The sequence below is a fragment of the Lemur catta genome, chromosome 10 (genome assembly GCF_020740605.2).
Source record: "Lemur catta isolate mLemCat1 chromosome 10, mLemCat1.pri, whole genome shotgun sequence".
NCBI classification, from domain to species: Eukaryota; Metazoa; Chordata; class Mammalia; order Primates; family Lemuridae; genus Lemur; species Lemur catta.
In genome coordinates this window covers 21303498-21318124 of record NC_059137.1, presented here as the reverse complement: position 1 = coordinate 21318124, position 14627 = coordinate 21303498, and the positions used below count along the sequence as shown (strand labels likewise).

At 39.7% G+C, this 14627-nt stretch overlaps 2 protein-coding genes across 4 annotated transcripts in view; one reads left to right on the top strand and one right to left on the bottom strand.

The window, feature by feature from the left end:
- Window positions 1–5768, bottom strand: part of FKBP15 (FKBP prolyl isomerase family member 15) — a 54191-nt gene extending 48423 nt beyond the window's left edge. Inside the window, exon 1 of one of the 2 annotated variants that reach the window (XM_045563584.1) lies at window positions 5594–5768. In XM_045563584.1, the coding sequence (XP_045419540.1) occupies window positions 5594–5646 (53 nt within the window). In that variant the 5' untranslated portion in view covers window positions 5647–5768. The remainder of the gene's footprint in view (window positions 1–5593) is intronic. The other variant, XM_045563586.1, reaches the window with a different exon arrangement.
- A 181-nt stretch (window positions 5769–5949) lies between these two features.
- Window positions 5950–14627, top strand: part of SLC31A1 (solute carrier family 31 member 1) — a 30558-nt gene continuing 21880 nt past the window's right edge. For both annotated transcript variants that reach the window (XM_045563595.1, XM_045563596.1), the window contains exon 1: window positions 5950–6079. The gene's annotated coding sequence lies outside the window, so the exon portion shown is untranslated. The remainder of the gene's footprint in view (window positions 6080–14627) is intronic.

Genomic DNA, 14627 nt, shown 5'->3' with positions numbered 1-14627 from the left:
AACATGAGATATATAACAGGGGCAGTTGTTGTATGTAGTTGTACTCCATAGAGATTAATAGAACTCAATCCTTCATCACATGACATGGTAATTGATTATTTATTACAATCACCTCTTGACTGTATACAGGCATACCTCAGAGATATTGTGGGTTCAGTTCCACATTACTACAATAAAGCAAATATTACAATAAAGTGAGTCACAATTTTTTGGTTTTCCAGTACACATAAAAGTTATGTTTACATTATACTGGAGTCTATTAAAGTGTTCGATAGCATTATGTTTAAAAAAAACAATGTGCATACCTTAATTTAAAAATACTTTATTGCTAAAAAATGCTAATGATCATCTGAGCTTTCAGCAAATCATAATCTTTTTGCTGGTGGAGGATCTTGCTAGCTTCAAACAGCTTCCTCACCTCTCTCAGCCTTCACAGAATAGAAGGGATCTAGGGCCTTGCTCTGGATTAGCCTTTGGCTTAAGGGAATATTTGCAGCTGGATTGATTTTTCCATCCAGACCACCAAAACTTTCTCCATACCTGCAATAAGGCTGTTTCATTTTCTTATCGTTCATGTGTTCACTGGAGTGGTACTTTTCATTGCCTTCAAGAACTTTTCCTTTGCATTCATAACTTGCCTGTTTGGCATAAGAGGCCTAGCTTTTAGCTTATATTGGCTTTCAACATGCCTTCCTAACTAAGCTTAATCATTTCTACCTTTTGATTTAAAGTGAGAGATGTGCAATTCTTTCATTCACTTGAACACTTAGAAACACTGTAGGGTTATTAATTGGCCTAATTTCAATACTGTTGAGTCTCAGGGGATAGGTAACCCTGAGTAGTGGGAAAGAGATGGGGGACAGCTGGTCAGTGGAGCAGTCAGCACACAAACAACATTTCTCAATTAAATTTGCTGTCTTATGAGTATGGTTTGTGGAGCCCTAAAATAATTACAATAGTAACATCAAAGATAACTGATCACAGATCACCATAACAAATATAATAATAATGAAAAGTTTGAAATATTGCAAGAATTACCAAAATGTGACACAGAGACATGAAGTGAGTACATGCTGTTGGAAAAGTGGTATCAATAGACTTGCTCAACACAGGGTTGTCACAAGCCTTCAATTTGTAAAATACACAATATCTGCGGGGTACAATAAAGCCAAGAACAACAAAATGAGATATGCCTGTATTTTGCCCAGGGTTGGTATAATAGTCTCAATAAGTGAACTCAAAGTCTAGTCTAGCTCTGAACTCTTCTCCAAGGCATCCTTTAGGTGAAGTAAATATTGAAACTTCACAACAACTTTTATGGTTTAAAAAAAAACAATTTATATATATAAAAATACATATTAACATTTTGCAAAATAAATTTAATATGATTTGAAACTATTACCTTGTTTTCTCCAAGTGGTCTACTATAAGTTTCCTTTAAGTTTTCTGAAAATGGACCCAAAATGCCTACTTTCAAGGACTGAGAAGCTTAAACGAGATTGCAATTGTAATATTTGAGGGAGAGCAGTGCTGGCCTAAGTAAGACATTGACAAATGTTAATGGAATATAGAAGAACAAACCAAGGTTTCTTCTTTTAGGCAGGACAATCCAGGCAGATTCCCTAAAGGAATAAGATTCTGGGAGGGTTGGGCCATGTCTTTAACATAGTGAAAAGGTATAAAGATTAGCATCTAGTTAAGATATAAGAGCCTATGCATAGATAATAAGAAAAGAATGACCTTGTTAGCTTTAGTAAACCATGGGTATTGAGTTTGCTGATCTAATTTTGTAGGTATATCCTCTTTCAAAGGAAAGACAAAAGTATCATAAGTAAACTCTGCTTCCATAGATGTTCTAAAGGCCAGCAAAATGATGATTGCAAAATCAATCCAAAAGCCAGGTTGATCTATTATCTTTTAGATTAATTCCATTTCCTATTAATATTTTAAATGGACTCTATACGGACTTAGGGGGGTAAGTTTCTTGTAAATCATTACATTTTTCCACTTCTAAGATGCTCTCAAATGTATATAATCTTCTAATTATGTTAGTTAGCAAGAATGGGCTTGCTAACAACTCTGGACTTGAGACACTATGTTTATAATTCATGGGAAAAGTCACAACAGCATTAATTACATTTTAAAAATAAATGTTAGCCAATGCATTTAGTTACCAAGGTCCTTACCTCACCTCAGTTTTATAATCCTTTTCTTTCTCATCAAAAACAAAAACACATGCATTTACACTGTATCAATATATTTTAATAAACCTGAATTCTTTTGTTGGTAAAGTACTCTTCTAATGAATTGTGGCATTAAACAGCAACTTCAATAGCAATAATAATGGCACATGGGCAGGTCTGGTGGAATCTGCCTACCTGATTTGAAATGCAAGCTCTATTACTTTCTAGCTGTGTGGCCTTGGGCAACTTACCTCCCTGAACCTTTCCCATTTGTAAAATGGATATAATAGTTAAAAATACCACATAAAGCAGATGGGATGAATAAATACAATAATGTATATATATTCCTTAGTATAGTAGCTGGTAGTGAGCAAGCACACAATACATGTCTTATATACTTGTGAACACATCCTATTACCTTAAATTGCCCATTCAACTCAGATACCCATGTAAGGGAGGAAGCATGTGTGATTTATGCACAAACTGACCTGCAACAGTAAACTAATATTAGCATAAATACAAAGAATGGAAATGGGAAAGGTCTCAAAGATCATCTAGGACAAATTTCATTATTTAATAGGTTGGGGTATGGAGGGACAAGAATGGGAAGTGACTTGTCCAAAGTTACACTACTAACTGGGGGCCATCAACATTAGAATCTGGACTTTTCCATTTCTTTTACAGAACTTAAAATGCTTTCTGAAGATTATAAGGCTGGTGGCGGGCACCCCTCCCCTCCCTAATGAAAAAAGAAGCCCACGAGACCTGCCAGAGAGAGAGAGAGAGAGAGAGAGAGAGAGAGAGAGAACAATGCCTGCAGGGCAATAGCCAAACCTGGATGGTTACCCTGATAAGGGTCTCAGTTCCTGGAATCCATACATACCACCAGCCCCTCCTAGTTCTCAATACCCACCCTAAAACCGTAAGGGAACTGAAAAGTCCCCATCCCCCAGCTCTAAAACACATATAAACCCACACAAAACTTCTGGGTGACTCAACTTCTAGGGCCCCTCTCTTGGGACCCGTTACCCTTGCCCAGGAGCGTTCAAATAAAGCCTCGTTGCTTACCCCTTTCTATTCTGCTTGTCTTTCTTTCTCTGGCGCTGACCATCCAAAAATCTTACAATGATCAGTTCTGAATTTATCTTTTTTCTACGTCCACACTGGTGATTTATCATTACTATGCTAATCAGATTTGCTTACATATACTTGTTACATAATCTAAAACAAGTGTGTGTATTTTTACATATATGTAAGTATATATAAAAATATATATAAATCTGTCCCCTTAAAAATGCTTTGGGATGATTATTACTGGATTGATTTTACCCTACTACTAAAATGGAAGTTTCTTAAGGGCTGTGCCTTATTCCTATTTGTATTTGCTGAAGCCAAGTATCATGCACTTAGCAAGCATTCACATATTTCTTCATTTCAAAGACACAATGGTGGGGAAAGGGTTAAAACAAAAACAAACAAAAAAAGCAAGCTTCCTGATTACCACTACTAGGTTAATTATGGACTTTAAGAAGCCCAGAAACTCAGAAGACAGATTATCAGTCATCTAGATACTCCCACTTCTATTAGGCCTAAATATCCTTAATGGAATCAAGTAAGTCATATGTTTAAATCAAGAGACTTGTGTGGCAAAGCCATAACATGTAACCAAAATGTTTGTACCCCCATAATATCCTGAAATAAATAAATAAATAAAATAAATTAAGAGACTTGAAACTTAAACAAGCATATTTACCGTAAAGTACAGTTATAAAAGAGGAACCTAAAAGCAGCTGCAGTGTTCACTGTCATATGTTCTACTTCCTTAGAGAAAACAAAGGAAGGAATAGCTACATCAGAGAACGCTGGTGAAACTTTCCATATTCTCAATCTTAAATTTGATTCTGTTTTCCTGGTTATTTTTAAAAACAAAAATAAACTATAACTTTCTTTGCTGAGTCTTTTATCATCAAATTAGTTGTGGTCTATGTCTAGGAGCACAGTCACATGCCTACAATTAAAGTGTCTCAGATCCTTGATAAGCCTGCTCAGGAAAGAAGAATTGGTGAGCCACCAAAAACTTATCTTGGGCCAGGAAATCTGGAAAAGAGCACATGACTGTCATTACCTACCCAGTAATTTTCAGTCAGCTAGGACTGCTCGTTGCATGGAAGTTGAAGACCTAACATTCCTTTACAGACTTCCCCCAAATACTTTCACATAGTTAGGAATACAAATTTAAAGTGTATCTTGGAAATCTTATATAGTGACCTAATACACAGCTATACACAAAACAGGTTTGCAGGAAGCATCCTTAATTCAAAAGGCTGACTACAGAGTCAACAGCAGCAGGGAAGCTGGAAGGTGTGGAGATGTTAATGAATGTTTTGGGTAGAATAGGTGGGAAAAAAGGAACCAAAACACAGCTTAACTCTAAAATAACTGAGTAATGAAAGAATTCAAAGTGGAACTAAGTGAATGTGGGCCATCTAATGTAGGGGTACGGGTGGAACTGCGTGGTGAGAGTAAAAAGAAGACTTAAGAAGAGGTAATATAGAGCTAGTTAATTTAAGTCAAAAGCTCCTATTTAAGACCAAAAGAAGGCCAGTGTCACTTTATGGTCATTCACATATTGACCTCTCCAAAAGATATGGAAGCAAATTGAGGGCAGAGTATGGAAGCTTAATCATCTTTGTAACCTCTTAGCATTTAGCAGAATGAGGGGCACATGTTAGTGTACATACATTTTTCAGTACATTCTTCAGCATGCAAAAATTTGTTAAGCAGATGTTCAAAGAAAGACTCTGCAAGGATTAGAGCTTGGCAGCTCACAAGTTTGGAGGGAGTCAAGCTGTCCACTGACACAAAAAAAATGAAAAAGGCTAAACTGATTACTGAAAGAGACAAAACCCCGCATCTCTTTGAAGAATTCTATCCCAAGCTGATAATGTATAATGTTTGAGGGCAGGGGATAATGACCAAAGTCTCTTACATTGGTTTTAAGCTTTAGAGTTTACGAAGTGCAATTTCGCAGCTATTATTCATTCAACATGCATTTCCTGAGCACTACGTGCCAAGTACAGTGCTGAGCGCTAGACAGAGATGAACAACATAAGCAATCCCTGTCCTGTCAGGGCTCATAATCTAGGAGGCTCGGTGTGCAAGAATAGAGGCAAACATGCCTAGCTGTGGGGGGAAAAAAGCAATTTATTCTGCCTGGACCTGCGGAAGAATGTAAAGCACTAAAAAGGTGACATCAACAAACTCAGCACAGTAGCGTGCCCTGCCCAGATTCTGAGAAGCGTACAGCACCGGAATGTGGCAAGAGTCAGGACCCGGAAGTTGAGAAGAGGCCTGAGAAGAGATCAACTCCCTCCAATCTGCCCTGTGGCTCACGCTTCTCAGTCACTCACCCGCCGCTGGGCGAGAGGAAGTCGGTGTCGTCCTCGTCCCCAGCACCGAACATCGCGTTGGCTTTCACCAGGATGGAGGGAGGAAGCTGAATGTTTCCAAGGCCCAGGGGCCTGTCACTGCTGACGTCGTAAAATGCCGCGACAGCGTGCTGGTTGCCGGCAGGGCGAACTCTCGTACGGTTGCTCCGCCGAAAGTAGTCTAGACTCTGGAGAAGGTGGGGCAAAGGCAAATGAGAGGTTCGCGCGGGCACGCGCGCCGCGTGACGTCAGGCCTCTCCAGCCCTCAGAGGGGGCGGGACTCCAAAGTCCTGAGCGCGGATTGGTCAGAGAGGCAGGGGGCGGGAAAGGGGCGGGAGTCCTCGGCCTCGGTGGCGGTCGTGGACACGTCGAGCCTGGCAGAAGTGGAGGGGGCTTCTGAAGAGCCGTGAAGGGGAGAGATTAAGATTCTGAGAGGAAGGCGCCAGTGGCTGAACTCGACCTGGGAAGGTAAGTCCTCCCCTTTCCCGTCTTGCAATCCTGGCAGAGGCACCGTCCTTTCCCTCCCAGACAAGGACCCTCCTCGCGGCTTTTCTCAGCTCAGCGGAAGGTGAAGGAGCCCGGGACTGGCAGGTTGGAGACCTGAGCTCCGGCCTGGCCCCTGGAGTGACCTTGGGGCCGCGTGCTCGGTGCCTCAGTTTCCCCGTCTGGGCAACGGACCATTTGTGCTCTTCCGTGCTGGCTGGTCCAGAAGCTTTTAGACTTCAGAGGTCGTCGAATGCCATCCCGATCTCCTTGTAATCTCAGAATTTACAGATAGGGAAACCGAGGAACTAAGCACTTGGGTGACTAGTCCGAGGTCACACAGAGTAAAAGAGCAGTCTGAGAGACTCCTGGTCCTTTGATTCAGGTCTTAGCTGATGGGTGAACAAGAACCTTACCGGCCCTTAATAAACACTGTGTGCCCTTACAGAGTGGTTGTTGCTAGACCGTGGCTTACATCTTGAGGAAAGTCCCCTTTCTAGAGTCCACCTGTATGCCGCACAGGTGAGGTGCGGGAAAACCAATATATTTCTGGGGTGGGTGATGGAAAGGAGGAAACTTTGGAGGCAGAAAATTCCCAGCCACAACCTTGGCCTGGATTTTGCTGAGTCTTCCTGCGACAGTCCTAAATCAACATCAGTTGTTGCCGACTCCTCTGCCTCCGATTTCTACCCTCTCCGTATCTTACATAAGTATTTCTTTGGTTAAGCTGGTATCATTCTTGGATCAATCTTGGGGTAGGCCTGGCTTAGCCAAGGTGTGGATAAGCAGATAGTGTCCCAGTGTAGCTTCCATTTCCACAGATCTCACTGGAATCTTACACTCAGGGCTTCCCCTCACCATCAGGTTGGTACTACAGGTGTCTCGTACCTGAATGTTTTAATCTGTTAGCATGAAATTGAAGTTAAGTGATAGGTGGCTCCCTCCCAGAGAACTTTGCACCTCCTAGCATGTCCCCAGTTCTGCTTTTTATTATAGTTTGCATGCTGCTACATTGTAAGCCTTCATGCCCATAATGGGGTCTCATAATTCTTTATTAGATTGAATAATGAAATTCATCCTTGTTCCCTTATTCCTTAATTTACAATCTTAGGATTTTTTTCCCCGTGTGACCCAGAGAACCCAGTGAGAGTTCTTGACTTTTATAGGTAGCTTCCAGAAAGGTACAAATGCTGTACTGTTAATTGAAGGTGATAGTACTGTCTAAAGCTCCAGGCGAGGGAGAAGAGGGGAATAGGATGGCTAGAAATATCATATGTAACTATAAATTTTGTAAGTAAATTATTCCTCTGTTTAACTGAGGATAAGGCTATTTATTGGTCTGCTTCCTGTGTTTACTGTATAGATTGAGATGGTTAAAGTAGTGATGGCTGACAGTTGCAATGATGCACCTGGAATCTAACACTAGAATTGGAACATATTGCGGTAGGTCTTTTTAGAGTGTGAACTTCACTTGGCTACCTGGGGGGTGAACTAGATAAGTGCCATAGCGCTTTCTAACTAACCCCTCTCCCCAGTACTGGTCATTGTCATTGCAGCACTGAAACATCTGAGTGGTGCTTTAAAAAAAATGCTAAGGGAACATTTGAGCTCTTATCTTGCATTCTTGGGTGGAGGGGTTTTTATCCTGGATGTTAGTAGCGTTTTTGGTGATTGGAACATCACAAATATGCATGCCCCGATGTGCAGGAACACGGCTGCTGATTCTCATTGGCAGGCAGTATGAGGAAGGGAAAGATGGTGAGTCTTCCTCATGCTTTGAACTGCAAGGTTAAGTACACCTAAAAAGCCATTGTCTTCCTGAATTAGGCTATCTTTAGATAGGAATCAAGAAACCTGAATTCTTGTCCCAAGCACTCTGAGCTCCAGGCTCCCTAAACACTTTGTAAAAGGAGTAGATTAGATCTAGACATCTACTGAGTACTGCCCGGAATACAAAGGTAAGTAAGGCACAGCTTTGATCTCAAGTTTGAATTAAGCATTTTTGTTTATTTGTTTCACTTAAGTGTATTATACAACTTTCAGATGTATTCATAAAATTCATTGACCTGAAGTTTGACTGGGAAGCAGCAGTTTTAACAATTCCTTTCAAATTATCAGCAGTTTATGGCAGAGATGACAATCTGTATATACAAGTACACCCATACTAATCTACATGGGTGAATGCTTTTCAAAATTAATAGTTTAAAATTAAAACTAAGTTATATCAGAGGTGTGGTGATAGGGATATGCATTAAAATATAGGTTCTGGGGGATTGATATCACGTTCTATTCACTTAGTCACTGAAAGCAGACTTTTAGAGCCATTAGTTGGTTAACTGAAAAAGTAAGTTAAAGCAGGGAATCATACAGATATTAGGTACATACGTTTCTTAAACATTGTATTTTAACTGAAAATGTAAACATTCTTTTGCCATTCTTTTATCATAAGGCCTCAGCCTTTTCTTGGCGTGTGGGATCAACAAACTATAGCCTGTAGGCCAAATCTTATCCCAGTCTGCTACCAGTTTTTGTAAATAAAGTTTTATTGTAACAGAGCCTTGCTCATTTGCATATTGTCTATAGCTACTCTCGCCCTGTATGGCAGAATTGAGTAGTTGCAACAAACCTCATGGCCCACAACATCTAAAATGTTTACCATTTGGCCCTTTACAGAGTTTGCCAACCCCTGGTCTATATCATCTATAGTATCATTAACACGGAATGAATAATTTCACTTATAAAGCAGTCTGAGTGTACAATCTTTCCAGGTGTTTATGAAATTTTCCCCTAGCCCTTACAGTTGTCTCTCCCATACCAAGCAAACTTGTGTGTTATCTGTGTGACTCACCTTTATCTAGTTTTTCTAAAGCATTCAACATGGTTTTTATAGAAACAACTACTAGAGAGGCTATGTAGTATAGTAGTTAAATTCTTAAGCTCAGGAGCCAAATTGCTTTGTGCTTTATTAGTTGTATAGGCCTTGGGCAGTTTGCTCAGTTTCTACCTTTGTAAAATAGGGGTAATTATAGTTTCCATTTCATAGGGTTCTTTTGAAGATTATGTGAGTTAATTCATGAAAAACACTTAGAATAATGTATGGCAGGGAGTAGGTACTCAATGTTAACTGCTGCTATCATTTTTCTTTTCTTGTTTATACTTCATTGCTTTACATAATAATTAAATTACGTATTTACAATAATAAGCACAACTGGCATAAATTGGTTTGTGAACAAAGGCAGCTGACACCCTTGATAAACATACAACTTCACTCAGGGAGAGACCAGAAATGTTGCCTATTGGAGAGTAGCCCAGCCAGTGTGTTGTCAGTTAAGTTGGTTAAGAGAGCTCTGTGTGGGGCTGGGCGTGGTGGCTCACGCCTGTAATCCTAGCACTCTGGGAGGCCAAGGCAGGAGAATCGCTCAAGGTCAGGAGTTCGAGACCAGCCTGAGCAAGAGCAAGACCCCCGACTCTACTAAAAATAGAAAGAAATTATCTGGCCAACTAAAAATATATATAGAAAAAAATTAGCCAGGCATGGTGGCACATGCCTGTAGTCCCAGCTACTCGGGAGGCTGAGGCAGTAGGATTGCTTGAGCCCAAGAGGTTGAGGTTGCTGTGAGCTAGGCTGATGCCACGGCACTCACTCTAGCCCGGGCAACAGAGTGAGACTGTCTCAAAAAAAAAAAAAGAGAGAGAGAGAGCTCTGTGGGATAGTTTGCTAAGAATATAAGGCAACAGTACACCATAGGGATGTAGTGGATTAAAATTGAAAAGAAATCTAGGGCCATATTTGTTAAATACCTTGAAGGCCAAGGTGACAAGTTTGTACTTAGCTCAGAAAGAAATGGAATTTTTTATTCTAAATGACATGATTGATGTAAAAAACATTCAAATGGCTTAGGAATGTATGAAGTAAAAAGTTAGTTTCCCCAGCCCCATTCCACGTCAATAGTCACTTCATTTTTCTCATAGTCCCTAGAACATGGGATTCTTGTGAGAACTGAATGAGGGAAGGCATGGTAAACACTACCTGGGGCACTGGTACTAATCTGTTAAAAATTTCAATTCACAGGCCGGGGTGGCTCACGCCTGTATTCCTAGCATTCTGGGAGGCTGAGGCGGGTGGATTGCTTGAGGCCAGGAATTCGAGACCAGCCTGAGCAAGAGCGAGACCCCAGTCTCTACTAAAAATAGAAAGAAATTATATGGCCAACTAAAATATATATAGAAAAAAATTAGCCAGGCATGGTGGTGCATGCTTGTAGTCCCAGCTACTCTGGAGGCTGAGACAGTAGGATCGCTTAAGCCCAGGAGTTTGAGGTTGCTGTGAGCTAGGCTGATGCCACGGCACTCTAGCCCAGGCAACAGAGTGAGACTCTGTCTCAAAAAAAAAATTTTTTTTTCAATTCAGTTTCCTTTGGATTATAATGCCAATTTTGAATTGAGAAAGATAGTTTCCAGACTGAATGTGAATTAAATGAAATGACTGCTGTGCTCTAAAAGTAACAATTTTTACCATACTCATCAGCATCTCTGATTCTTAAATGTTTCTCTCCCTCTCATTTCTAACTTGGCTCTACTGTTGATTCCTCTTTGTACCTTCCCTACCAGAATTACTACAAGGGAGAAAGAGATGATATAATCATCACTAGGAAAGCAAAGTGTTTACAGTAACAAGATGATTTCAACTACTAGGTGATGTCAGATAAGTCAGTGACCAGGCTCTACCTTTTACAGTTGACAAGGCAGGTGTTATGTGGAGGAGAAGGAAAGGGAGGGACTTGCCTGTACTCCCACATGCAGCTCTTAGCATAACAGCCATTTTGAAAACTCAAAAGTTTTCTGTATTTTTGTGACTTAAGTATGACAAGTCATCAAAAGTCTGATATTTAATACATTACAATGAGCAGTTTATGCCAAAAGAAATCTTATAGCAGGGACTGGGAAGGAAATGCTTTTGAAGTTCCATTGCTTTGAGTATTATCATTTCATGATTTAGGTAACATCCCCAAGCAGAGGAGGGGCCCATCCTTAGGAATGCAAAGCCCTGCAGAGAAGGAAAGGCTTGAGGAGGGTCCACCCTACCTCTTTTCCTTTACACAATGGCTCTAGGCTTTTGTATACAACCTGCTTTTGTAGGCTGAGGACATTATGCAATACAGCATAATGAGATGGAAGCATCTCAAAAGTAAATATGAGAAGTGATTTGGAGGGAACGTGTAAAGAGAGCAAAACTCTAGCAACCAGTGACATGTTAAAGGACTTTTTTCAGCCAGGATGAATCTTCTCCTAGACAGTAGAGTTATTCTAGAACTATGATGAGTGTTTATGTAATTTTGAAGCAGTTTAGTGTACCTAGGATGTAGTCATTCAATTTATCAAATGAAAGACAGAGAAATGCTGTAACTGTGTACCCATAGTCCCTCATTCCTCTCTCCTCCTTTTTCTGATGGCTTTTTATCAGCTTCCACATAACCCTATGCATAATGTATATCTTAGTACATTTCATGTTATATTTTAATTATTTACATGTTTTGCTCTTCCACCAGTTTGGGCTTTTTGAGGATAGGGGTTCATAATAGTACCTTCATTCAGTAGGTATACAATAAATATATATATATGTATTTTTTTTTTTTTGAGACAGAGTCTTGCTCTGTTGCCTGGGCTAGAGTGCCATGGCGTCAGCCCAGCTCACAGCAACCTCAAATCCTGGGCTCAAGCAATCCTTCTGCCTCAGCCTCCCGAGTAGCTGGGACTACAGGCATGCGCCACCATGCCTGGCTAATTTTTTCTGTCTATATTTTTTTAGCTGTCCAAATCATTTCTTTCTATTTTTTAGTAGAGACAGGGTCTCGCTCTTACTCAGGCTGGCCTCGAACTCCTGACCTTGAGCAATCCTCCTGCCTCGGCCTCCCAGAGTGCTAGGATTACAGGTGTGAGCCACCGCGCCTGGCCTACAATAAATACTGAATGAGTGAATGAATTGCTTGAGTTCCTCAGGGTCACATAGCTAAGGCCCAAAAGCCTAGAGCCTAGGTCTTCTAATTCCTAGCCCAGTGTTATTTTCTGCTATACCATGCAATCTCTATCTGAGGTATTAAACAACTTTTCTCATTTTCATTTACATTCTCTTATTACAATTTTTATTAAATCATTTATTAATTAATGTTTTGATGGGATATAAGTTCCTATTATCTTGTGTAGTACATTTAATTGCATCTTCCTACTGAATAACAAAAAGCAACAGTTCAGATGTTTCCCAGTTTCTGCCTTACACCATATATTCAGATAAACCAACATAATCTAGACAATTGCAATACTATATAATATAGCTAAAAGAAAGTTTAAAGGACCATTGTCTGCCTTTGCTTATAACGAGAAGGCAGCTAAAGCAATGCTCTGCCAATATACATGTATCTGACTAGCTAGTGTTCTTCAAATCAAACTCTAAAAGGCTGTATACTTTAAGAAGTATGAAAATGAGCCCTATGTGTGACTTGAACATCTCCTTTTAGAGATTAATTTTCTCATCTAAGGAGCAAGCAAGATATAATTAATAATATTTCATATTTACTATAGCTTAGAATTAGAAAATATTTGACATATATTATTGTATTTGATCCTTACAATCCTGTGAGAATGGCAGTATAGGTCTTTTTATATCTGTTTTGCAAATGAAGAAAATAGTTCTTATTAGGTTTGGGTGATCTGCTTAATGTCACATGGCTAATATGTGTGACAGACTTAGATCTAGAGCTCAGATTCTTTGATGCTTAGTGTAGTGCTTTCTCTACTCTAGGATACTGTCTATAAAACACTCTGAAATCTTTACATAAATCACACTAAAGCACTCATAGTTAGCAGACTGGAAATGTGTCAAGGCTACAAGAGGATCTAGTAAGAGGAGTATGAAAGGGTACTTCTTGTGATTGCGTTATTCCAGGATGTGGCTTAACCATCAACAAAAGGTATCAGAAATGAAGTATAGTAGCTGGAAGAGCCACTCCCCGTTGGACTTAGGCCCTTCTATCGTTGCATAACTAAAAGACCTTTTCAGTTTGTTTGTTTGACATATCAAATTTGAGTTGTCCTATTCGGACCAGGCAAATAAAAGTTTTTGTAAAGGCCTTTGGGAAGAATGTAGTTGTACACTTGATCTTCTTTGTACATAAAGGTGGGAGTGGGCAAGAGAAATAGGAGCTTCTGTGTTATTTGCCATCAAAACAGGATATGTGAAGCTCAGAAACCACTCCTGCTTAGCTGCTTCCCAGCAAGCAATCTGGAGAAATGGGAGGGTTGAGGAAAGTGGTTAATCTAGTGTTACAGAGCCTTACGTCAGAAGCAGATGTTATGAGTTCAGCTGACTAAAGGGTATATCAGTGTCATTATTAAATAATATGGACCTCAGTTTCCCCAGCTGTGAAATTAAGGACTTGAACTTGATAATTTAACTTTTTTAAATAAGAAATCTATTTACATGGTTCATAATTCAAAAGGTACACAAGAGGCCTAGTGCAGCGGCTCATGCCTGTAGTCCTAGCACTGTGGGAGGATTGCTTGAGGCCAGGAGTTCATAAGAGCGAGACCCCATCTCTACAAAAAATAGAAAAAATTTGCCAGGTGTAGTGGCATGCACCTGTAGTCCCATGGTCCCAACTACTTGGGAGTCTGAGGCAGGGGAATCACTTGAGCCCAGGAGTATGAGGTTAAAGTGAGCTATCATGATGCTACTGCACTCTATCCCCAGCAAGAGGCAGACCCTGTCTCCAAAAAGGAAAAAAAAAAAAAGGTACACAAGGATATTCAGTGAAAAATATTCCTTTTACTCCTCCTCATATCTGACCAGTTCCCCCCTGGGGCCACAATATTAGCCACTTGTTTTGTCCCCTTCCCCCAGAGGTAGTATAGATATATACAAATAATATATATGCTTTTTCCCCTTTTTAAATTTTTTACAAATTATAGCATTAGTGTACTCTGCTTTTTTTTATTTTATAGTGTATCTTGGAGATCACTCTATATCCATATATAAAGAGCTTCCACATTCTTGTATATGGCTGCAAAGTATTCCATTGTATGGAAATATGATAATATAATCAGTGCCCTATCAAAGAACAGGTTGTATTTTCAATATTTTGCTATTACAGACAGTCCTGTGATGAATAACTTTGTACATATAACAGTTCACTTATGTGCCAAGATATCTATATGATGAAATTTACAAGTAGAATTGCTGGATTATAGGGTATGAACATCAGACTTATAACTCTGAACTATTCTAGTTCTGATCTTCTATAAGATTTTAATGAGTATTGAAAGAGAACAAAAGGTATTATTTTCTTGGAAACGTCTTAGCTTTTTCCTCATTATTTAGAGAGTAAGTCTTAAGTAAAGACCAAGTATAGGTAACCTAACAAAAGTTATGTTGAATTGCAGACTTCACTAAAGTCACTTGCATCATGGTCCTACACATATTTCTGATGCTTTTCAGTATAATATTACCAAAGAGCTAATTTGCAAGGTGAACATTATA